This window comes from Choloepus didactylus, chromosome 22 (genome assembly GCF_015220235.1).
Source record: "Choloepus didactylus isolate mChoDid1 chromosome 22, mChoDid1.pri, whole genome shotgun sequence".
NCBI classification, from domain to species: Eukaryota; Metazoa; Chordata; class Mammalia; order Pilosa; family Megalonychidae; genus Choloepus; species Choloepus didactylus.
Window position 1 is genome coordinate 9329854 of NC_051328.1, and position 26438 is coordinate 9356291.

Below are 26438 nucleotides of genomic sequence, written 5' to 3' on the forward strand. Positions count from 1 at the left end.
TCTCCCCAAATGAGCATTGCCCTTCTAAGTAGTCACCCTGAGAGGGAATTTACTTCTTTCTCTCGACAGTATATTGTAAAAATATTTTCACAACTTCTTTCTTAGAATTGCCTTCAGAAATCGTTTGGATCAAACCAAAGTTTGTTTAACATACTGTTTTCTACCTCAAATAGAACACTCTGGCTCTATCCTTCTTCACCTTATTCACCAGACATGCTCCTGCCTGTCTTTTACCTTCATTTATTCAACAAGCACATATTAGGAGTCTGCATTCATGGCAAGATACCATACTAGGCAACGGGGAGGATATTAAAAAGAAATGGGCCTGGATCTTGTCTGTTCTAGTAGAGCTCCCACCCTGGGGCAGGAGACATCAAACGAATCATAAGTGCAATGGAGTATGATGTGGTTCTTGGGGTACTCAGAGGTGGAAGGGGTGGTTCATGTGAGATTTCACAGAGGAGGTGTTATTTGAGATGTTTTTTGAAGAGTGAGGGGTTATTGGTAAGTTATACTATGAAAGTACGAGTAAATGTATAACAGGAATGACCGTGTGTTTTCAGGGAACTCTAAGTAGTTTGGTATGGAATAGAGGATGCCAGGAGATAAAGTTTGAGAAGTAAGCAGAACTTGTATCAAGAAGGCCTTTTTGCCATGCTGGAATTTGGGCTTCTAAATTTTATTCTTTTGAATCCCCAAATGTCAATAACTGAAGCACATATAAACAGAGCTGCTCTGGTTTAGGTGGGGTTTTGGAAGCTGATGCTCCTTGTCTTGTTAGTGACCTTGAGATACTCCAGGGCTTCATGAAGACAGCTCCAAAACCACTGCTGTGAATGATTCTAAATTATTTTGAAAGGAAATAACATGTTCAGACTTTCCCTTTTTCTTTTTTTTTTACTTTTATTGTGAAATATAACATATATACAGAAAAGCGATAACTTTCAAAGTACAGTTTAAGAAGTAGTTAGCAGATTTCAAAGAATGTCATGGGTTACAGTTCCACAGTTTCAGTTTTTTCCTTATTGTGAAATATATATACAGGAAGATGATAACTTTCAAAATACCATTTAACAAGTAGCTATAGAGCAAATTTCAACGAATGTTGTGGGTTAGAGTTCCACCATGTCAATTATTTCCTTCTAGCAATTCTAATACCCTAACTAATGCAGAGACCGTTGTCTGGTCCAGAGGAGAGACAGGCCTGAATGAAGCCAATGGCAGTGGGGAAGGAATAAATCTGAGTCATACTGAACAAAAAGAATTGACCAGATTTAGTGTTCAGGTGTATGGAGTGCGAGGAAGGGTAAGGGAAGAGACTACAATGGTTTGGTTTTTTAGTTTGGGTGATTTTTTTGCTAGTGCTGCCAGCCACCATCCTAGGAAAATACAAGAGGTGAAACCGTTTGATGAAGAGGAAAGAGATTAGAGAGCAAAGATAACCAGTTCAAATTTGGGCAAGTTGAGGTTGAGGTGCCATGTTTGAGGTGGCACGTTTAAGGAGAGCTACCCAGTAGGTGACTATGTGGGTCACGAGCCCCCATAGAGGTCTGCTTGAAAGTAGGAGTGTAGGTGACATGGTCTGCAGGGGACACTTAAAGCCATTGAGGAAGGAGGTCAGCCTCAGGAAGAGCAAGTAGAAGAGGGGAGATGACAACCAAGGGCCTAACCCTGGGATAACAGCAGGCGAGGGTCTCAGGATGAGGATCCCACAGGGGAAACTGAGAAGGATGGGCCAGAGTGTTGTGCCTAGGAGAGAGAGGTGTCCAAGAATGCAGAGAGGTCAAGTAAAATCAGGACTGGTTCTAAAAATAAAACTACTCTCAAAGGATGAAGATTTTCCGCCACTGGGGATACATAAAAGATCATGTTTTGGGCTCCTGGCACATATGGAAGTTTTATGGGTTGTGATTGTTCAGGGGTTGCCTGGTTTCCTTTTTGAAATTTTTCATTTGAAGTAGTAGAAACATTCAGGAATCTTTTTGTTGAAATAGCACAACCTACCTAGCATGAGGTAGATTAGCTGAGTTTAAGGTAAAACTAAATGATAACAATTATAGTGGCAAATGTACCAGGCAACTGGCCTGAGTGCTTATATGTATTAATGCATTTAATCTTTATAAGAACGCATGGAGAAGGTTCTGTTATCGTCTTCACTTTGCAGTTGTGGAAAGGGCCAGCTAGGAGGTGACAACTGTGATCTGAACAGCTAACACTCTTAGGAATATTCTTGACCTTTTTCTGCTCTGGTCAGCATTTCCATAGATTTCTATTCAAAAAAGAAAAAAGAACTACTAATGAGATGAAATTTATCCTCCTAAACCTTGTGGTTTACTTTTCCTATATTTCGAGAGGAATGGAGGAGAAGGGGGGGAGATTGTGTTTTTGGTAATGAGAAACTGTAAAAATTGACCTTTGTTTGAAGAAAAGTTTACATTATTACTAATGGGAAAACTGGCCTATAAACATTTCTTGGTAAAGTCAACCCTTGAGGAGGAGCTGACACTTTTATAAGGAGAAAAATAGCACTAATTTCCATGTTAAGAAAGAATGTTCTTTTGACACTCAGATTTCCTTTTGTGCAATAGCTTCTTTTCACCCTAAATTTTAGGAAATACTGTATTTTAGGGTCTGAATGCTCAATCTTAGTTCATTCCTCCTTAGTTGGTTTCTTTAATAAAATTTTTTGTAACTGTTTTTGTCATCTAGATAGGCTTTTCTATATCTTTACTAACTACTTATTCATTAGATGCATTTGATCACTTTGTCAACTTGATTTCTACATTCTTTCTTGCCCTAAAAATGTGATGGAAATGGATTTTTTTGTTACATTAAAATTTTAAAAATTTACCTACAATAAAATTGACTTTTTGCGTATAGTTCTATGAGTTTTAACAACTGTATGGACGCGTGTACCCACCACCATCAGGATGCAGAACTCCTTCATCACACCAAATGCCCTCATGCTGCTCCTTGCCCAACCTAATCCCTAGGAATCACCGATACGTTCTGTGTTCCTGTAGTTTTGCCTTTTCCAGAATGTCAAATAAATGAAATTATACAGTGTTTACCCTTTTGAGATTGGCTTCTTTCACTCAGCATAATACCTTTGAAATTCACCCAAGGGTATGCATTGATCAATTATTCATCCTGTTTTTATTGCTGAGTAGTATTCCATTGTGTAGCTGTACCACACTGTGCTTATTCATTTACCCTTTGAAGGACATTTAGTTTGCTTCCAATTTTTTTGCAATTATGAACAAAGCTACTGTAAACATTTGTGTACAGGTTTTTGCATGAGCATAAGTTTTCATTTCTTTAGATAAATCCCTAGAAATGGGATTGCTGGTTTGTACGTTTGTATGTTTAACTTTATAAAAAAAACTTTATTGAAAAAACTGCTAAACTATTTTCTGGAGTGGCAATATTTTGCATTCTTACCTGCAGTTTACAGTCTTTTAAAAATTTGAATAAGGTATTTTTTAAATTCAGTTTCATTGAGATATATTCACATATCATACAGTCATCCATGGTGTACAATCAGCTGTTCACAGTACCATCATATGGTTGTGCATTCATCACCCCAATCTATTTTTTGAACATTTTCCTTATACCAGAAAAAGTAAAAATAAGAATAAAAAATAAAAGTAAAAAAGAACACCCAAATCATCCCCCACTCCCTTCCTATTTTTCATTTAGTTTTTGTCCCCATTTTTCTACTCATTCATCCATACACTGGATAAAGGGAGTGTGATCCACAAGGCTTTCACAATCACACTTTCACCCCTTGTAAGCTACATTTTTATAAAATCGTCTCCAAGAGTCAAGGCTACTGGGTTGGAATTTGGTAGTTTCAGGTATTTACTTCTAGCTATTCCAATACCTTAAAACCTAAAAAGGGTTATCTATAGAGTGCGTAAGAGTGCCCACCAGAGTGATCTCTTGACTCCATTTGGAATCTCTCAGCCACTGTGAATGAGGTTTTAATGATACTTTGAATGGTATTTTGGTTTGGGGCTGGCAAATTATATTGCACAGTACCTTGGGGTTTTGAAGAGAAGCTCCATGACAAAGGGAAGGTCTAAGTCCCCTTCAAAGAGAACCGTTCCAGTTTTATTTGTTTTATATATTGGATTTCCACGTAAGAATACATTTTGGGAAAAAGGAAGTTAATCTGCTAAGTGTTTGAAAAGCATTGCAGTAGGGCAGTGTATCCAAAAATGTGGGATGCGGATCACAGACGTGGCCCAGGGTGATGCCATGTGACTCCTGGGGACCTTTGCATAGAGGGGACAGAGTGAGGGCCACAGCATGAGAAAGCAATTTCCTTTCCAGCTCCTTTCACGTCGAGGAAGTCTCATTTAGATCTGATATGTCTTTAACATTCTCCAACATTTGTTAATATCCCCCTTTACAAAGAGGGAGCAGGCTTCAGTCACTGAGTCTCTAGCAAGTGATGTGATCTATCTAGAATGAAATAACATATACTTTTGCTTTTTTTGTTTTAATTTATTTTTTCTTAGAGCAGTTGTAGGTTTATAGAAACATCATTCATACAGAAAATACAAATTTCCCATGTACCCCCCACGCACACACTTTGTTTCTAATATATTTGTTTTTACAGGTATCTTCTCATTTTGACAAACATCACTGGCTTTTCATTTTTCTTTTGAAGTGAATTTATAATTTTAAAAATAGGTCAATTTAAAGAAAAATAGTAAATATTCTTTAGCTTATACACAAATATGGCAGGAATCATAAGAATGTATTGCATGACTGAAGTTTGGGAATCTCTTAAGTGAGGAGATTTGGTTATTTAAGAGACCTTGATGTGAATTCTTTTGTGAAGAGAAGAGCTCCTTGGTAAAGCACATTCTATTATCTATTTTATGTTTATCAATTCATGTAATAGTAATTTATTAAAAGAAGACAGTCCTCTATTACTCTTTGATTTTGCAATGTTTGTTTTTCAGATCCCATCTTCATTCACTGACTTGATAGATATTTATTAGAAGTCATCTGGCAGAGCAGTAGAAATACAGTGGTGACCTAAATGGACAAGGTCCCTGCCCTTGTGAAACTTACTTTGTTAAATCCTTCCTCCTTTCCCCCCTAGAAGTTGTTTAGGAAAACAAGGGCCTCTGGATAAAATTTAAATGATTTGAAAAGCAAGGAAGGGCTCAATGATTTTTTTAAAAAAAAGTTAATTGTGTGTGTGTGTGTGTGTGTATCACATATATATGTGACATAAATGCTCCAGACTTAAAAAAAAAACAACAAAACAATTTCATTTCTTTTAGCAATTGCCTTGGTTATAAAACCCCCAAGGATGTCATGCTGAAGTTAAATTAAAAACAACATTTATAAATTCTGAAGTTCTCTCCTCCAGTTATATGACGAATCTCCTCCAGTTATATGATGAATTTGTTTTAATAAATTCAAAGGAGGGAATAATTTTATTTTTATCTGATCTTGACACCATCTAGATGTGTAGTTTGTCTTCTATTTGATGGATTTTTGCATTTTGGTAAAATAATATGTATCTAGAGATATGGTGATAGACTGCTTGACTTTTGGATGTACCCTCCAACTTGAAGCACATGAGGTGGGGTTTCACCGCCAGGGGCAATACTGTTGTTAGAATACTCGCTACTGCCAGGCCCACTCTGTAATTAGACGTCTTCTAGGTTAGAGGTCATGAATTGGCAGTCGTGGGTTCTGTTCAGCCCACTGGTGTTTCTCATTTGGCTCACTGGTGTTTTAACCTTAAAAAAAAAATTCATTCCCAGCATTTAAAAATTATGTTTACACTTGAGAAAAACAAATCTCAGATTTCTTACTTGTTTTGGAAATTCAGAGACTGTTGCCCCTGAGCCGGCTCTCCTGAATGGCAACGATGGCTGGCGTCGAGTGGTGGCTGCCTTCTTAGCCAGAGCACGCCCTCTCTTCAGATAGCCTCTGCTTGACTCATTCGTGTCACCTGCCTGGTCCCCTTTGAACTTGCAACCCCTGTTTTAGCCATTTGAAGCCTGGGCTTCATGCAGTGGAATTGTCTAGAGAGACTGAGCATTCCTCCCTGTACCTGAGGACTAAAAATGTTGTTGCTATAGAAGCTGAGAAGTGTCCAACTGTGTATTTCTTTGTATGGTAGATACCTCGTATCTACCTCCTACTGGATGTAGGAGGCAGAGATCGGGGCTCTTTCCTTTCTAGTGCTAGCCAGGTGATCTTGGACCCTTCACAGTGGAGACACTGCTTCCTGCCTTATCTGTTCATATTAATTAGGGTTTTTGATTGTAAGCCACAGAAAGAGTGTGGTGAATATCCTTACTGAAAGGATGTTGGATAACTCATAATATCAAAGGAAAAGAGAATGATCTGGACTCAGAAAGTTCAGGAAACCAGAGATACTCGGAGGACCATAGGTGGTAGGAACTAAGGAAATTGATGACTTGCCTCCAAATATTTCCCCTTTCTTTGCCATTCCTCTCAAGAGTCTCAAGTCCTAGAAAAGCGAATCAAGTTGGCCTGGCCCACATCCTTGATAAGGGAGGGCAGACACCTTGATTGACAGTCCCTCCAAGACTGCACACAATAGAAGAGAGGAATAACCCCAAGAGGAGATTTGGGCGCTGTTACTAGAGGACGAGGTGGGCAACCAAAACAACAAATGTTCCTGAAACCTCTTCTCAGGGTTGCCATGAGGATGTTAAAGATGCACTGAAAATGAAATAGAGGAGCAAGGAAGAACTTCTGCAGTTTACACGAGAAACAAATTATGTGGGTGCTCTCTAAGTAAACAGGTGTGATACTGATGTATTGGCATCAGTTATATATATTGAGTGATTAGAACACAGAAAGTAACCATTTCATTTCTTTTAGCAATTGCCTTGGTGATAAAATCCCCTAGGAAGTCATGCTACATTTAAATTAAAAACAACATTTATAAATGCTGAAGTTCTCTCCTCCAGTTATATGACGATAGATACCTGTGATGAAAAGTTCTATGATTAAAACTTGGAAGGAATTTGCTCACTCAAACTTCACTTACCAATTGACTACTTTTCATTGTTTTCTTAGTTGTTTTTATAGTGTTAAATAAATTAGCTTTAAAATACAGGTATACAGAAAGTATAGAGGGATGAGTTGGAGCCAAAACTGAAACAACAATTCAGATCTTAGTTTTGATGAAATTCTCTTCATTGGAGTGAGCAGGGTGTGATGATGTATTTGGACTTCAGCTGCTTCTAAAAGCAGCATCTGACATTTCCTAATGCTGGGCAGAAGAACCAGAGTGTTCTTGGACTCACCTGTGAGCCTAATTTCTTTTAAGGACCATAGTCATGGCCATAGAATAAGTGATTCTTGCTAAAATCGTTGGTCTCCTGTGTGTATGAATCCCTGAAACTCCTCTGAACTATCAGTATAATTGTGTGCAGTGGATTTTCAAAGCTGGAAAAATGTTCATTGAGATATAATGCTCTTTTTGATTTCTGTGTTCTTGTGGTTTCTTTCTTTGCAAGATCTTGATTTTCAACAAGCAAGAAAAATTAGTGAACCCCCCCAAAAACAAACAAACAAACAAAAAACCCACACACCCAACAGAAATCACTGGCATGGTTGAAAATAAAAATTGATGATTCAAATAAGAGAGGCAGTGCAGAAAGCCTCAGCTGGGTGCAGGAAGCAGAAGAGTGGGAAAGTCAGAGACTGCTCTTTTTAAAAAAGGCAAAACAAACAACTCATAGAAGTACGTGAAAATCATTTCTAATAATAGCCTGTGGTAGTCTTTTCACAGAGAAAAAAATCGTTTGTGCACTGAGAAAATTAGAGTGAGAACGCACAGTATCTTGATGTGTTACTTAAGGCAGTGGAGCTTTAGAGTTTACCTTATGTGCCATGTACATTGATTAAATACAGAATATATGCTGGCCATTTTTGACCATCATTTACTGTATCGATTTGCTAGTAAGGGAACTGTAATAAAAAAACCATTGATTTACTGTCCTTATTTGCTTATGGGCTTTTTTTTATTATTAATTTTTCACTTTTTCTTTCACTTTTTTGGATCATTTCTTCTAGACAAATGCTGTACTTCATGAAATTAGAAGAGAGGGGCTCCCTGCGGAACAAAGGAGTGAAATCTTGATGGCCATCCTTGCCTCGCTCACCAGCCGCCAGAACCTGAGGAGGGAATGGCATGCCAGGTTAGTTCTGCTATGAAATGGGATTTGTTGTCCTTCAAAAACAAGGGCTATATTTGGTCAAGCCCTTCCTTATGTCTCGTCTTGTCCCTCTCAGTTGAGGGCCCGTGAAAACTAAGCAAGTTTAATACGCATTCAGCCAAAGTTAGCTTTCCTGCACGTGAAGCCTGTATTAACTGCAATGATCCATGATATTGTCTGTATGAGTATATGATTTATCCCTGAGAATAACATTTAGCACAAATGTTTGTATCTTGAACATAATGTAATATAAGTACCTGATGCTGAAGAACCCTTTTAATCAAAGGTCTAAAAGACTAGCATTGCTATTTAGTTAGGACAGATGTCTGGGAAATCCATATAGTGCTCTTATATCACTCCATGAGGGGTGAATTGCTTGAAAGTGGTCTATTTATCAACCCCATTTTAAGAATTGAATGAGTAGGAATTATGTTTGCTTCAACCTAGTTTCTCTGCACATGGCTTTACATGTGGTTAGAAAGCTGTTACTGGTGGAAAGCTCCTACAAGTCATCAGTTTTTCCAGAATTGATGCTTGCAGAGTGAGTATGGTATCCTGCTCTTATTTGAAAGACCTTGAGGTGTAAAAGGCTGGAACTAGTTACCCCGGATGTTAGGGTTGTCCTTTAGAGATGTAGTTTGTAAAAATTGTTGAATTATCTTCTGTCTCGAAGCAAGATTAAGTGGAATCAGGAAGATCATGCTGTATTTTGTCTCAGAATCTTATCTGATGCTTAAAACTTCTATGTGTCTAGGCATCAGGGACATTTACTGATAGCTATACTATTCTCCAAATGAGTTCATGAAAGAGAATATACAATTTACAGCTTCACTGGTAATAATTATCATAAAAATAGATCTGTCTTAACAAGGCTGAAGGTGAGCATTTGCCAAGAAGGTAGAGAGAATAAACTATTGATTTTGATTGGGTATCAGAAAGCTGCTTTTTCAAATATTTATATTATCTCTAAATTCCAACTGACTTTCAAACAATAATTTTTAAATCCCAATGATATCTAAAGATATTCTTCTCCCCCTTGCTTTGTGTACATGTGTGGTATGCTTAGAGTAAATGACAGGCAGTTTCAACTACTGTGATTAAATGATTTCCAATTTAACTTTCAATAATTAATGAAAAAATTTTCTTTGTATTACAATTAAGTATGTATATTTCATTAAAATATGCATATTTTGTTAAATAATGGAATATCAGTGTGGAGACATTTAAGGTTTCTCTCTCTCTCTGTTTGGCCTTTTATATTTCTTTCCCCTGGTGATTATTATTAAACAGGAAAGGCAGAAAGAAATAATTTCCCTGTAATCTCTCCTGCATCCTCACCCCTCCAAAGGCAGCCCAGCCTAGAGAGAGACCAAATGTTGAGATTGGACGCCTTTTGTTGAATGCATTCGGTTTGTTAACAATAATTTCCTAATACGCCAAATCATCAGACAGTGTGGCCCAAATGACCTGTTTAAGAGGAGTCTGGTTTCAGCATTTCTGGCCCTTACTGCTAACAATTTAATCAGGAGCTGGAGCCAGCGTTGAAGTTGATGTAGTCTAGCATCTGAAACAAAAATCCTTAAGTCCTTTGTGGTAGGGGACGCAAAAAGAAAGCGCTTAGCAGTTGACACTACGCAGACCTCCTTAAAACTAAACACCTGAAAGAAAATTTCAAGAGGGTGATGTCTTGAGAGCTCAGAAGGAAAAGTGTCCTGAGAGTATTAAATAACCGTAATCCTTCCCCCCACCCCTTCCTCCACCTCCATTTGATGTTTTCCATCCTGGTGACCTATCGGAAAGACTCATCCATATAAACACACAGTTTCCATATACCTCCATATACCTCCCTTTTCCTCATCAAAGCTTCTGGCGGTCTGGAAGGGGCATTGCCTCGAGTAAGCCATCAAGCTTGTGGTGGTGAAAGTTATAAAACATCCTCTGCAGTGCTTACTGAGCTGCCTGTGTTTTAGAGATTGGCCTATTGTGTACTTTGGAATTACACGAGGAAAAATGTGCTTTGACAGAAAATAATTAGCACTCGCCAAAGGCCAAGCAATAGGTTACAGTCTTTTACTTTCATCAAAGCTATCAGGGGATCAGTTAGATTAGATAATAGAAAATTTTTCCTCTGAAAGTTAAATACAGATGACTCTAATTACCTTATATTGCATGTTAGAGAACATGTTATGAATAGTACAACTTCAAGAAATTTAGATCAACTGAGGCTCCACAGCTGGCAGTAACTTTAGAATAAGTCTACTGTGTTACAGGTTTTTGTTTTGTTTTGTTTTTCTCTCCAGCGCGTTCATTTGTGATAATGTTATTAAGGAGAATTTTTTTAAATGACACTTGGAACTTGGTTATAAAATGTTTGTGTCTCCTTGAGGCCAGGCGAGCCATTGTTTGGGACTCACTGAAGTCTCTTAAAGTGAAAGCATATGTTCCTTGTAATTTAGCTTTTGGAAGAAAGTGTCAATTCTGCATGACTTGGGGTAACCGAGTTTGTCACAGTGTGACACAACTCTGTGATTCTGGAGCACATCTGAGTGCTGTGGGTTTCCTTCCCAAGCTCCATAATCCCATAAACAACCCCCTCTCCAAATAGGCTTATTAGGGCTGTCTATTCACTTCCCCTGAGTTGAATGATCCAAAGTACATCAGGAGAAGCCGTGTGAATGCAGGGTAAGTGTTAACAGAAGTGGTACAGAATTTCTGAAGATTCGGCTTTGTTTATACAGTCCACTCTGCCTGATGGACAGCTTGTTATAGCTTTTAAAGAACTGGGCAAGCCCTCTGATCTGACCCCTTCTTGACCTCCTCAGCCCAAAGGTCAGTGTGCAGCTAATAAACTCTGAGGTTCTTAGGGTCTACTGTAGGAAAAGGCAGAAAAAGAGCAGCTGCGAGGACTGGGCGTCCCAGGCTAGGCTGCTTTAGGGTCACTCTCTGATAATGAAAATGATTACCAAATTATATGGAAGTTTAACCACAATACTGAGTGAGAGGAGGGTGGAGCCCAGCGTATTAGGTTTGATAAATGAACTGTGAAGAGGCCCATCTGGCTCTCAACATCTTTTCTCCCCCTCCTTCCCTACCAAGGGGAAACATTTTAAAATAACAGCAGTACATATAGACTCAATGACCCATGCAAGGAGCTGGAATGGATTAAGATTTAATGGTGACAGTGAAAGAAATTATCATTTGAAAAGTGTGTCAAAGAAAAGGTACAGTTCAATGTCCATGCCCGAGTTGTTTTTCTAAATAAAATATAATAAAAACCCAATCCCTTTGTTTATTTTATACAGATCCCCAGCATCTATCTTAGATTGCTGAAAACTTTGAGGGCATTGTTTATTATGGAATATTTATTTGTAGTCAGCTTAAGGAAAAGAATGAGCTTCCTTTGCCTTGAATAGGTCAGAATGAGAATCAACATTGTGTTTCTGCCTGCTTGCTCAGTGCAAATAATGTAGGTAAATCGACTGTTAGGGCAAATGCTTTGCAGACAAACTAGTGTCCATTTTAGTGTCTGACCACTAAACAATCATGTATCTTTTTTACACTGAATGTATGTGGACTCTTGAAGACTTTTATTCGTCTACAACTTGGCAGTTTTCCTGTAAAAATAAGAAGAAAGCACTTGTTAGTTTGTTCGCTTCTTTATTCCTTTTTCAAAGACACGTTCGTTATACCAGTGCTAATTAATGTCAACAATAGATAGGTCACAAGGTGTGCTCACTTACTGTTAATTGATAAGGGTAATCTATTTAAAGTTCTCCCCCTCTTTATCCTGTGTACACCAAGTGCCCAGGTTTCCGACTATGACATCGGAGACTGGGGGGCTCTGTACTTTTCGGCAGGGCCCATGACTCGACTCTATGAAACCAGAGCAGTTTTACTCAGTAAGCATCTCTTTGTTTATTTTGTATGCCTATTGTGAGCAAAATTCTGTGTGATTTGCTGTGCATATTATAGAGTGTGCTTGGCAGCCAGTTGAAGGATTTATCTGGGATGAGGGTTCAGAAAGTTCCTAAAACAGTCTAGCAAGGCAGCGAGGAAGAGAGTGGCAGTGCCAAAGTGACCACAGCAGAGTGGCAAATTGCTCCAACTCTTTCAGGGAAGTGTTTGACTGTAGATGTCTTCAAGGGCTTGAATTGTTGAAGTATTGAGAAACATTCATATTGAACTACATTGTCTCTATAATATAGCTCTAACCCAGACAATAATTATATCAACAAATAGAAATAAAAAGTTTCTACACATTATCCAAAGTTAGCATATTTTTTGTCTTAGATTTTGACTTGAGAATGTATGTCCCTGGGGATCTGGAGTGAGCAGAAAGTCAGGGAAGGGCTAATGTAGGGAGATGGGGAAGCAGTAACCGCTTTTTGGAGAATTAATTGTGCTTTTTAACTTTAAAGCGATGCCTTTAAATTTTTGCTAAGGTGCAAATGCAAAGAATAAAACAAAAGCAAGGCCGTTGAGGTTTTTTGAGATTAGCTGTCCCTCGCAATTCTCCCTTCCCCCACAGCCCCTGGCAACCATTAATCTACTTTCTGTCTCTATGGATTTGCCTATTCTGGACATTTCCTATAAACAGCATCATGTAATATGTGATCTTTTTTTGTCTGGCTTCTTTTATTTGGGATAGTGAGTTCAAGGTTCATCTATTTGCAGCATGCATCAGTACTTCATTCTTTTTTATGGCCAAATAATATTCCTTTGTATGGCTATACCACATTTTGTTTCTCTGTTCATCCTCTGATAGACGTTTGAGTTCTGCGGTTTGGCTGTTGTGGATAATGCAGTGATGAACATTCATATACAGGTTTTCAGTTCCCTTGCATGTATACCTAGCAATGGAATTGCTGAGTCAAATGGTAACTTTATGTTTAACTTTTTGAGGAACTGCCAGACTATTTTCCACAGCCACTACACAATTTACATACCTACCAGCAATGTATGAGGGTTCCAATTTCTTCCCATCCTTACCAACGCTTGTTACTTTCTGTTTCATTATTGTTGTTATTATTATAGCCACCTTTGTGTTAACTTGTGGTTTTGATTTGCATTTCCCTAATGACTAATGATGTCGAGCATGTTTTCATGTGCTTATTGAAGGACTTTAGTTTTTTAGTAGGAGATTTTAAAATATAGCAGACTTCAGGACTCACCCCTTGGTTCGGTGGTAAAGAGATCATGAGCCTGTGAAAGGTATTTGGCTTGTTGAAGGGATGGGTTCCAAATGAAGATGTGATGAGATTGCAGCTGTGCCCATTTCCCCATTATCCTGGATGGGCCTTCCCTTTATTTACTTGGATGTGGCCCAGCTTTTTTGTTTCTGGAGATTCTCGACTTATTCCTTCTGCCAGTCTCTTATATTTCTTTCATTACAGCGTCTCTGAGCATTGCACACTGGGTAGGAATGCAGCCCAATTAAATGGAAACTCTGTCCATTTACAGCTCCTCAATTTTAGAGGCAAACAGGACTTATTGTTCTCCCATAGTTCAGTTTACAGCTCACTTGGTTCGAAGGAGCTTTGAACTGGTGTAGAGAACACTTAAAAACAATGTTTGTGGCAGTCTCTTAGAATAGCTTGTAGAACTGTTTGCCTCAGTTAAAAGTAACCCTCTCAAGACCTATATGGCTTTATAACTGTGTTTTCCTCATTAGCATTTTTTCTAGGCAAGTAAAACAGCCATCTTGTGGTTGATCCTCCTATTCTCCCATGACTGTAACTATCTAGTTGTTGTAACTGGGAACCTGTAATGGGTAAGATTTACCTTTCTAAACTAATCAGCTTGGTCTCTGATCTGGGTGCAAGAGAAAAAACACCTTGTGTTCAGGCACTTTTGCTGAACGGGCTCTGGTTCTAAGACTGGCGCATTGAGGTTTTCTCCTTGGGCTTCGGGTCTCTCTTTTGGCCACCTGGCAGGCCTGAAGGACACTCAAAAGTCACGGGTGTGCCCGGCCCAATTTAACAATCCGCTGTTACTCACTGAGGGCTTATTACATACGGGTAATTGTGCTAGGTGCTGTGGGAAATAGCAAGGTGAGAATGAAACATTCTCAACTCTGAAATAATTTACTGTTTAATGTGGAATGAATTAGATAAGAACACAATAGCAGGCATGCAAATTTTCATTCTTTGTGCAAGGCACTGTGAGAAACTGAAAGATAACTTAGCAATGGGGTCTGCTCTGAGGGAACTTACAGTTTGGTAGAAGCTTACAGAAAGGAGTAACCTGACATTTTTATATATACTTGATTATGTGCTCCTATTTTTTTTCCTCCTACCAGAATGTAAGCTTTATGCAGGCAGGGCATTAGTCTGTTTGTCTTTGTGATGTTAACTTGTCTTCTCATTAGAACAATGCCCAATTTTATAGTAGGAGTCGGGGCCTTGCTGCATTGTTCACCACGCGTTCCTGGCATCTAGAATAGTCCCTGACACTTCTATTTTATGAATAATTGACTGACTGAATGAATTTTCTTCTCAACCCTTCCCTGTGTTTATAAGTACTTTGTGTTCCTTATTAATTTCGAGATGTCTGTCTGTTGCTTTATTGTGTGTATTCATCTAACCTTGCCAAGGGTGAGAACCTCAAACTTGCAAGTAAAGAGAGATCTCTGATAACGCAGAGCATTTAATCTGCATTCTCTGGCATTTAATCCCCAAGTCTGCACCTCCCATACTGCATCCAGCAGGAGCGAGGAGGGGTGCTACGTGCACAAGCTGACTCGTGGGCCAGAAGTGAACATAATGGAACTGGGTGGGGACCAGGACAAAAAGCATGGGGCTCAGCCCTGAGTCAGCCATTCCTGATTCCTTGCTCTTCCTGGAAGTAAAATAGAGCTGGGAGGGAAAAGGGAGACCTGGGGCACCTGGGGGAGAACAGAAGGGAGAGAAGCTACAGAGGCCTCTCCAGGGTCATGCCTCTGATTACAGAGAGGGGTTTCAGTCCAGGGCAGGGCGAAGCTGTGGCTCACTGTGCTTCGCATCTGCATTTCACCCGCTCCCCAGTAGCTGCTCTTTCCTGGTTACCTGCTCCTGTAATGCTGTGGCTTTAGTGATCACAAGGGCAGTCATGAGCATTAGCCTTGGTTACTTGGCTCTGGGGCCAGAATTTGTTTTTCACCCAAGGGAGATGTGGTAGCACAACATGGAGCCACTAGGCTTGGGGATGGGGAATGGCATGATGAGGCGGAGGTAGTTTTCTCTGCTGGGACAAGATGTGACCTAGTCATCTGACCGTGCCAGCTGTCATTCATGCTGGAGAGAGTGGCAGCTTACTCTGGCAGAGCGTTAGTTGGGAACTAGAAGTTGCAGCATCTACAGTTCAGTAGCTGTTAATTGTGACTGGTTGACTTTTCGCAGGGTTGGTGGTGGGGCCGAGGAGTAAACGGAGATTAGAGGAGAAGCAGGGAGGCACTGGCCTGCTAGATGCCATCAGCATCTCCCTCTTTTAACGCATCTGTCCCTTCTCCTTTCATGATTGCAGTCTCTGCTTTCTGTTGCCCTTAGCGGAAGAATGTCCTCTGTGTCTCTGAACCAGATTAACTCCATAAAACTGGAAAGCTCCATAAAACTCCTCATAAACATGTAGGGATTGAAGCATTGTATAAATTCAGAGCTAGGATTAAATGAGTCTAGAGTTAGGGTTACCTTTCTTTTCAAGACACAGCAACTTATCTTAAGGAGGCAAGAGTGCTTAATGTTATTACCATTGTTACTGTCATTATTTGAACAGTTTTATGAGGGACAAAAGCCAATGGGCTTCTGCGCATCTTATTTATAAAATCAACACACAGGCTTCAGTATGAGCTTTTATCCTCATGGAACAAGTGGTAGGTTTGTGACCGTGGCTAGTTTCTGGCTGATTCTTACAGGCAGTGCTTCTTCAACTTTTTGAGAAAATTTTGGTTCATTCATTCATTTATTCAACAATTATTTGTTAAGTGCCTGCTATTTGCCAAGCATTGTTCCAGGTACTAGGGATTCAGCAGTGAACAAAATGGAGGAAAATTTTTCTCTCTTAGAGCCTATATTCTAGTGGAATGACAGGTGAGAACAGTTTTCCTCTGTAGAACTCTGAAAATTTTTTAAAATGTAAAGAGCTGCTATGTCCTGCATAGTCAGCAACACTCACAGAACCAAAATCATGTCATTCGGTTGGGATGAAGATATAGAAGTTTCTTTTCTGATCCTCTTCCTAAAATGATCACTTGCTATAAAACTTACATTTCTTATTCTAGTGGATCACACTGATGAGATATTCATGGAATATCAGTGGTCCAAGGAACTTAGTTTAAGGAACACCAGCCTAGGGAATCTACAACATTAATCTCTTTTAGATTATCTGCACCCTGGTTCCCAGCTACTCTTCCAAGAAATGTGGCACTTTAAAGGTCTTCGCTTTAAAGGAAGATTTGAACTCAGGTCACATTATATTCACAAAGGTCTCTTAGAGCTGGAGAAGCTATACCTGTCTTGCAAGTGTGGGGGGATAACGTGATAATGCACCTAAGCACTCAATAAATGTGGTTTTTATTGCCATGGGTGATTTGCCAGTTGTCCACCGATTCAATAAATATTTACCAAGTACGTGCCTGGTTCTAGGCACTGTCCTAGGCCCTGAGGTTATACAGCTGAGTAATGCTTGGTTGGGGGGAATGTGTTATACGACACAGTGTAATAAGTGCTGTGAAAGAGGTTGACTGAGGATTCCATGGAAATCCTTGTGCCAGAGAGGAAAGGGTCCAGTTCTCCTTAAGTGTCTTCCGTGACTCCGGGAATGCACCCTGCACCCAGCCCCTGTGAGGTACACTCTGGGATATGATCCCCTGCCAAATTTTGTTGGCTACAAGTGGGTGGGCAGGTAGCTATTTGTCTTCAAATACGAGAAATTCAGAGAAATATGGGAACATCTATAGATGACTATGGGTCATTAGATAGAATTTGTGCTCCCTTCTCTTCAGAGAGATCTCATTCTCAATGTTGTTTTCCTCCAGAGCAAAATATCATTAATATGGTGTAATGGTTGGTGCTGGGTCAGGTTGACTGGGTTTGAACCTTGGATTCACTTCTATAACTCTAGGCAAGTTACAGTTATAGACTGAGACTATACTTGTTACTCAACCCCTTTGAGCCTCAGTTTCCTCATTTGTAACTTGCCTAGGGGATAGTAATAGAACCTATATCACAGGGTTGATTGTGCAGTCCCATATAAAACACCCATAACGAGTACCTACATTCTAGCTGTTCAAATTGACTATCATTATCATCTTCAGAGAAAAACAAAAAAAGTCAGGAATAAACCAAGCCACACTCATGCAAGCTGACCTCTCCTTTGCAAGCCCCCATGTAAAATCCCCTCAGTAGGCAAACGGTGTTAGTACATTGGAGTCAGAGGGAACAGTAGCCTGGAGCTCGTCCTGTGCCAGGCCTTGCACTGAGCACCGTCACATAGAATTGATGGACAGGGGTCCAGACTCCAGTTTGAGTCTTACCTCCAGCTGGCTGTAGGACTCTGGGCATGTCACAAGCACTCTGGACCTCAGCAACTTCATCCTGAAAGGAAGTGGCTTGAATCCGATGACCCCAAGGGCATCTGCCATCTATGACACAGCACCAGCTCCCTAAGTTAGATCCCAGGGAGCACATAAAGTAGCTGTTTCTCCCAACGGCTTTCACTCCACTTTCTTGGAATCTACAATTGTGCTAATTGTAACGATAATGGCAGCTAATTTTTTTTTTTTTTTTTTTTTTTGAGAACCTCCTGAGTGCCAGACAGAGTTTTAAATGCTTTACATAGTGAGAAATCTGATGCATAGAGGTGCAGAGTAACTTGTCCAAGGCAACGGAGCTGGTAACTAGTAGAGATGGAAATTAAGCCCAGACTGGCCAGCTCAGTCCACCTTGCAGTACAGCCACTACAGAGAAGTAACAAAGCCTCCCTCTTTGTGGAGCATTCATCCTGTTCTCAGAATATAGGCTTGGAGACTTCCCAGGATCCTTCCCCTTGGGGGAAGATCTACAGGCTTGTATCTGTAAATATTTATCTTCTCTGGGACTCAAACACGTTTTACACTTTTTTGGTTGCAGCCCCATCACTCTCTATTAGAGAAGTAGATTCCAGCTTGTGCTTATGAATCCCCCCACCATAAATCTTTTAAGGGAAAGTTATTACCTTTGAAGCTATGTCATTTCTTTTATATTGGCTACAATCTTTTAGAAGGTGAGAGAGTCAGGGCGAAGATGAGAACATCAAATTTTAGCCTCCAAGAATCTGTAAATCCTCCGAGTCAGGTAATTTGGGGGCTGGGTTAGTCAAGGTTGATGTGAGTAGGTGCCCTCAGGTGAAAAGGGTAGCAGTTTATCTACCCCATGGTGGGTCAGTCACCAGCTGAACAGTATGCTTGTATCTAGGAAACCGTTCACTGCCCAGGAAGAAGAGTAATTTTATTCTATCTCAGGGGTGTCCCCAGTGTGTTTTACAAATTTACTCTGTATGTATGTTTCAAGCTATAGATAAAAGTTGAGGAAGCGATGGGGGTAAGGGTAAGGAACAGTTCTGCTGGCCTGTAGGGGACACTGTTGTATCATTTATCAGAATGATTTCTAGTATCTTGTCCCAGGACAGAAAAACCAAAAACAAAAATAGGTCGGTCACCTTAACATAGCTCATTGAAATTATTTGAATGAATGGTTCCACTGCGCTTAGAAGATTCACTGTTTTTCAGGTATTGATAAGGCTATTTGGTATCCATGCCCGAAAGAACTATTAGGGTTTCTTTCCAAGATGGGTGTGACTGACAGTACTCTTCTGGTTAACCGGTTTATAATTTTCTACCCATAATCTCCTCTGGATAAGTTGCTCAGCAGGTTGCTTTTTTAGTTTAATACACCTTTAAGTTTAATTGGCTCTCTTATAGCTAAGCTATACCCATGTGAAGTTGAATCGCCTCAGTTCTATTATATCCTCAATAAAGCCTTCGAAGGACATTCTGGAAGTTCTGATTCTCTACTTTTTATCCATATCATTGTCTTCACTGGGAAAGATGCTTTTTCTGAGAAAATGAAGTCACGTCTACACGGAAGGCTGCTGCAGGGCTTGGTCCAGGAAAGCCCCTGCCAGGTGCCCCGGCACAGCTGTGGTTCGGCCCGCCTCGCTCTCCAGACTGTTTGTTGACAGCCTTTGCATCCATCCAGGTGCCCCAGGCCTTGCCAGCAAAACTCCATCTCCCTACCCAGCTCTGGCCTCTTCCTTACTGGAATATGAGCCCTGGAAGGTGATTGTAATTAACCCTTGGAAAGCATGGGTTTTGCTAAGGCGGTGTGCCCAGTAATGATATTGTTCGCTTGCTTCATTTCCAGTTTCACCATCAATTATGCCGTGTGTTTCATCCAGTCGGTGCTACCCTCCCAGTGTTAATTATAACCTACAAGACTGTTAGAGTTAATTTTATGGCAAGCATATTGTCTCTTCAAGTCTCCAGAGCAGCTCATAAATTATCTTGAAGGTAAAATGTAACTTGGGGAACTAGTTATGAAAATTCCATCCATCTCGCTTAGGAGCTGCAGCTGCTACTGTCAGCTGCCTCACTGCTGCACTGCGAAGGAATTATGGTGGGTCAAGTTTAAGAGGGTAGGCCCAGACTGTCACTGAGGAGAAAGGCTGTCCTGGCCCTGTCAGACAACTACCTTCTGCCAATCCCTAGTGGTTTCACTTTTCAGGCAGGAAGAGGCAGCAGCACAGGTGGATGGTCCCCAAGCTGTCTGCATTCATTACTTTACAGAAACTCGTTGTAGGTAGGCAGGTCCAGAGACCTTTTCTCTCCTCTGTTGTCATGATGTTAGGCATCATCCACAAAGTGTGAGATAGATAACTCTATAACTAACGCTGGGTTTGGTTCAGGAGACTAGGAGGGCAGAGGGGTGGAAGTGATTAGTGGCAATACCTCCCAGCAGCCCCTTGCTGGTCTCCTCCACAGTGACTTCTGTCTTGCAAAAGCCCTTGGCCTGAATGAGCATTTTATCTGTGGTGGTGATTTTTTTGTATAATCTGATGAATGGAGATTTCACTGTGAACGAATGTACTCTAAAATTGCCTGCTAAATAAACTAGCAGGTTATCTTATTGGCATAACAAACACACTCCTTTTCTGTTTCCTCACACCAAGTAGAGGCTTTCCATTTCAGCCCTCAGGGCTTTAGCATTATTATTTTTAATGACTGAACACACGTCTTTCATTTAGCTTGTTTGTACAGTTACTGTAAATGAACTTTCTGCTGTCGGTTCTGCATTTGAAATTCTGCACGTCTATGTTAGCTTTAAAAGCTTTGAGGGGGGCCTCTGAGAATTGGGAGCTGTATTAGGCACAGAGTCTTCTAGCAGCTTTGGAAACAGGCTGTGGCAGAAAAGACAGAGAGGGTGCGTGAAGGCAGTGTGCCTGCATGGGTAAACAATCTAAACATGTGCTTGAGTGACACATTCACAAACAAGGTGGCAGGTTGAGAACCCTCTGCAGTGTTAAGTAAAGTATCCATTCCCTGAGCCAGTGATTTTTCCCTGTATGTTTTTTGAGCATTTTTATTGTGCTCACACAAGTGCTAGCCTTTGTATCAGGGATACCTGGGCTGTATAAAAGAATTAGAGCTGGTTTCAAAGGGATAGGAGAAACATGGAAATGGTGAAATCATGCCCAAAGAGGCAGTAGGCTTTCTAAAGGAAGGGTTCTTTTGAGCATTTGATGACAGGGGCATGAGACTTGGATATTTGTGAATGTTCGAGTGAATTCTGGTAAATTCTGCCCCTGGTGGGTTGCAGACTCAAATGCTTTTAGGGCCTGGCGGATAACCCAGACAGAGGAAGCCAGTGAAGTGGGAGTAAGTTGAACTGGGGCGTTCACACCCTGGCTGAAGTGGGCAGCTGCTATTCAGCCTTGCAAGGAGGCCAGACCAATTTTACTGCAATGTCAAGAGATGTGGAAAAGGCAGATATTGTGTGTGTGTGTTTATGAACTTTCCCAAATATTCAAATGTTAGCAAGTAATTCAAATATTGGTAACTGTTATTCAGGCTAATCCAAACATGTCTGCAGGCCTTAGGGTATGGATAGAATTCTGATATAGAAAGGAAGTTCCTACTGCTTGAGATTAAAAATCCTCTCAACCTTCTCAGACATCTCAAGAATAAACACAGTGACCCTGGTGAGGAGACCAAAGCACGATCTGTACAGGTTGTTGCTTGAAGGAAATATTTGTGTGTGTGTGAGTCTGTGTGTGCATGTGTTTGGCCTTAAGCTTGGCAGTTTCTTTCCTTTTGCAGAGAAAGTATATGAGCTTTCCAGCATGAGTGAGGTGTCTGTGGCGCTCACTGTCACTGTCCAAACGGTGTCCGCAAAAGTGTTGGCATTTTGAATCTGATGAAGGGTTTGATTCTCAGAATGGGCCAGGACTTCATAGGTAGTGAATCACCATTTTTCCTGGAACACCCTCAAGTGTCTGCCTTGACCCCCAGTTCCTCCATGGAGGAGCCCCGCTGCCCTTCCACGGCACAGGTGAGCCAGAACAAGTGGCCGGAATAATCTCTTGGTCTCACTGCTCTAGACCGATGGCTACACAAAGTGTGGTTTTGGAGGTTGTTAAATTCATGTGGGTTTGATCTTCTGGAAAAGAGGAAAAGATAAGCACAATTTCATTTTCCTTTACTAAAAGAAACAGATAAGCCTAAACCTTGGCTGCGACTAAAGTCAGCTGTGAACGCATGCATGGTTAAATTTCATTGTAAGTATTTCAGACGGGTTTTTAGAATGGAGCAAGTTGACTTCACAGCCCCAATTGTACCAAAGGAACCATTTCACTAAAGTAAACCAGCATTTCCAAAGAAACTTGAATTTTCAAGGTAAAGTTAACGTAAGGTCAGAGAACCCTCTGGAAGAAATGTCTGTATCCGTGTTTACAATCTCTGCCTTTATGGATTTGCAGTTTGTGCAGAAAACACCCACAGAGACTTTATTTTGGTTAAATAAGACTAGCTTGTGAAATAGTCTGTATATCCAAATCCATCCTAACCCAATGTCTTGGCAGCCTTTTGGATAAATAATGTCTTTTCCAAAATGTGTGTATATTTGAAAAAGGAAGAAGAAAATTAAGTGGCAAACCGTGTCTCTGGGTTACCATAAACTGACAGAATCCTAGAAACGGAAAGCAAGGACTGACAGTTCATTCATTCTTTGAGCAAATTAGAGAGCTGTAATTTATTTATTGATGCATGGTAGATTGTAGTGAAGAGCAAAATGTTTACCTGAACTGCTTTTCATATTCCTTTTTTTTTTTGCACGTCACACAAAATATGTATGAGGTTTAGAGGCATTTGGCAGAAAAAAAAAAATGAAAGGATATTCACATTTTGTGGAAAACTTAATCCACGCTCACAGATGGTCCTGTTCAGGTGCTATTTTAATTATGAGGTAAAGAACAGCCCCACACAGTAGGAAGTCGTCTTAATAAATTGAGTGGAGCTTTTGTCTTCAAGTGTCAAAAAGCCTTGTTATTGAGAAATTCAAATACTTGGTGTTATGGGGGAGAGTCTCAAAATGACCAAGATACTTGGAGAAAGCAAAATGATGGGCTCATCTAGAGATCAAATGAGCACACTAGAAATGTTTTACAAGTTTATGGCTTTGGACTTCCTTGATATTGGTCATTTTAGCAATGGCTTCTCCAGTGATAAATGTCTGCCATAAGTCTGTTCATGCAATCGGGTGGGGGGGGTGGGGAGGATAAACAGAACAAATTGCAAATACATTTTTAAAATTTTAATCCCAAATGGAGGTGTTTCTTTATGGCTCTTAAGCTCAAAGGGCTCCTTTGCCCTTCAAGTGATAGAGTGCCCAGAAGAACTAATAATAATTCACATGCTGCTGTAACTTACAGCTTGCATTAATAAAGCACAAATAGAACGGTCTTCTTATTAAATATTAGTAATATATTATAATAATGTTTTACTGTCTTTCTCTTAGTGGGGAATTATGAGGACCTCATGTTATGACCTCAGTGTCCTGACATAGTTAATTATCCATGGATAATGGTTTTCAGCCATCGCTGTTCTGAGGGTTGCAGCTTTGTTGGTGAGGACGGAGTGAGTGTGTGCAGGCTCAGGTGCAGTGCACCTATGCACTTTCCTACAGAAGCAAACAGCTGTGTTTTCTTTACCATATTATACATCACACAGAGCGTCTCATTTATTATAGCTGAGCTAATGATGCAAGTGCAAACCTTTATGTCCTGTTCTATATAGTGATAATATATTTGCTGTAGAGATGTTAGCTTGTTTTTTGTAAGTAATTAATCTCTTCTTCCACCAAATGTATCACATGAAAATGGGTTAGCACAGGGGTCAAAATACATTTAATCCAGTCTTCAGAGATTTGGATGAGACCTCTGGATATAGTGTCATTTTTTTTTTTTTTTTCCTTTCAAAAGGGCCTCACCCTGCCTGCAATCTGCCCACCAACACGGTGCTCACATTTCTAGGAACTTCGGCTAATGAAAAGGAGCTATTTTCAGTCCTTTTGCAGTGAGACAGGATTCAGACCTGAATATGTGTGAAGTGAAGTAAGCTTAGTGACCGTCCTCCGTGGTCAGCCCGCTGACAAGGCTGTGTATTGTCTGTGTGGATAATTGTGGCGGTAGGTTTCTGTCAAATCTAAACTGTCTGCTAGTTCATGCACGGGGAAGCCCTTCCGAAATGTGCCGAGGCCTTGCACAGAGACTCCTGAAGTGCAACACCACACGCTCCTGGTGGCACACAAAATGAGTTTGTAACCCACTGGTGACTACTTTTTATTTTAAGTTATATATTATACTTTCGTGTGTATAAGAAAAACATAATCAGCTCATTGGATCAATGGCTTCTCAAATATTATTCTTGAAGATGAGACTAAACCCAATCTTTAAGATTTTCAGTTTTTTTTAAGTTGATTTGAAAAATGCAGAAATATAATAATGTAAGTGGTTCATGAATATGGCTAAAAATCATGATGGTGGATCACTTCATCATCAAAGTTTAGGAAACACTGGCCTTCCAAACTGAAAGGGCCAAGGGACATGTGTCTCAATAATTGTGCTATTGATTCTGAAGATGTTGGCCATGATGATGATGATGGTAACAATAATAATAAATAATAGCAGCTAACTTCTACTGAGTCTTTCTCTATCTACTGGGTCTTTACTATATATCAGGTACTGTTCTAAGTGCTTTACCCATATTTCCTTATTTAATGCTCACTCCAACCTGGCAAAGGAAGACTGCTTTTATCTTCATTTTATGGTTAAGGTGACTGAGGCCCAGCAAGCTCAGGGAATTTACCTAAGATAACACACGTTGAAAGTGGTCAAGCCAGAATGTGAGTCCAGACAGTCAGGTGCTGGTGTCTTTTGTTTAATCACTGCATTTTTCTGCATCTTGGTGGATTAAGAAATATTACTCTCTGTCCTTTGAAGAAGAAGAAGGGTGGAGAAACATGGAAACACAGAACATTGCATATAAAAATGCAGTGATTATCTGTGCTTTGTGGGATGTCTACCCTACACTGCTGATTGGGCCTTGACGTGACTGTATTCTGAGTCCTTGGCTTCCTTTGATAGTAACCTAGATGCCTACAGCAGATCCTAGATCCTACAACAGATGGCTTAGAACTTCTTTATTTGAATTGATGAAGAAAATTGGAAGGAGCAGGGAGGGTGTATTTTTTCAGTGACTGCCATAGCACTCTCTGAATATGTACTGTTAGTGGGTGAGTGACATTTATTTCTTACTACACAAGGGTCTATGGGAGGAAAAAAATCTTTAGAAATTTCCTTATTTCCCTGTTTTGAAAAGCATCATATTCTTTTCCTCCTTCACTTCAAATATATGCAAGCTGTGTCTAATCTTGGGGGAAAGTTAAAGTGAAACTCTCTAGCAAATAGCATGGTGATGTTCCCAGAAAGAAAAGACAGTTAGCCTCTGAAAATTAATCTTGACTCTTAACAAATGTGCTTAAATGAATAGAAGAACAGCCCACAGGACTGAGATTAGGCAGGAATTAGGTCTCCTAGATCCAAGGGGAAGAACCAAATGCACACATAGGAAGTTCTTCTGTGACTCTTTTGTTTATCTTGATTTAAAGCCCCAGAAAAAAGCTCGAGCAGGTGAGAATTCTATACTGTCTTTCTCATCTCATATTTTCCTGAGCCAAAGTGCTTATTTTTCTTAAATTAGTATTTATGACAGGTTACCTTGCATAAGGAAATTTGACTTGGGTGAGGTGTTAAAGTGTGGAGAAATGGGTAATGTAGGCACAGAGGAAACCGTTCCAATGAACATTTCCAAGCCGACACTGCGTAGGTCCAGAGTCATCATGAATAATTACTCGAGAATTGTGAGTTGCTCAAAGGGGGAAACTGCCGAACAAAATGGGTCAAGAGAATTTATACTTTTGTCATTTCAACTTGAAGCCAGAGGCTAAAATGCATATCTTGCACCATTGTAATCTACAACCATTTAATTTGCTAACAAGACTGAACTGATCAGGATCTGCAACCTCCTCCTTCAGCATAATCAAAACAAGAAGCATTTGGCTCTGGAGAGTAAATATCGTCGATCTTTTATTGTCCAGCCCCACCATTTTCTTTCTGGCAGGCTGAGATGAAACAGAAAGCTGGTATTTGGAGCCACTGGAATCGCAGGCCTTGTAATTTAGAAATATCCATTTTATCCCGTGTAATTTCTTCCCCAAGATTCCTCGGTCTAAATCTGATACAGGTAGGAGCCAAGACAAACAGTAACCATTTATAGTCACCCAGACCAGTTTGAATTTCACTCTAATGTAAAGCAAAGAGAGTTTTTGGCTTCATTTCAGGTGTGTAACAGGGGTAGAAAATGCATTTAAAATTTAGCAGCAAATGTTACCATATGTTTCCATAACAACTGCAAACTTTTATGTTAGAAAAGCAATAATATAAACATGTAGGAATCTTGGAACAGTAAACTATTAATTTACCAAATATAAAAAAATCCAGCATGAAGGGGCTTTTATAGCAACAGAAACCATGAGGGGGCCTAGCATCCTGTGAATTTCTCCATTATGTACAGAAAATGCTGCCAGTTGGTTTAAATGAGCAAATCTTTTAAAATTATAGGTACAGTGTAAATTCTCCACAGTACGT

General features: G+C 40.1%; 1 protein-coding gene across 3 annotated transcripts in view; it reads left to right on the forward strand.

Annotated features, from left to right (window-relative positions):
* FTO (FTO alpha-ketoglutarate dependent dioxygenase) overlaps window positions 1-26438 on the forward strand; it is a 414023-nt gene that overhangs the window by 233800 nt on the left and 153785 nt on the right. For all 3 annotated transcript variants that reach the window (XM_037815989.1, XM_037815991.1, XM_037815990.1), the window contains exon 8: window positions 8083-8207. In XM_037815989.1, the coding sequence (XP_037671917.1) occupies window positions 8083-8207 (125 nt within the window). The remainder of the gene's footprint in view (window positions 1-8082; window positions 8208-26438) is intronic.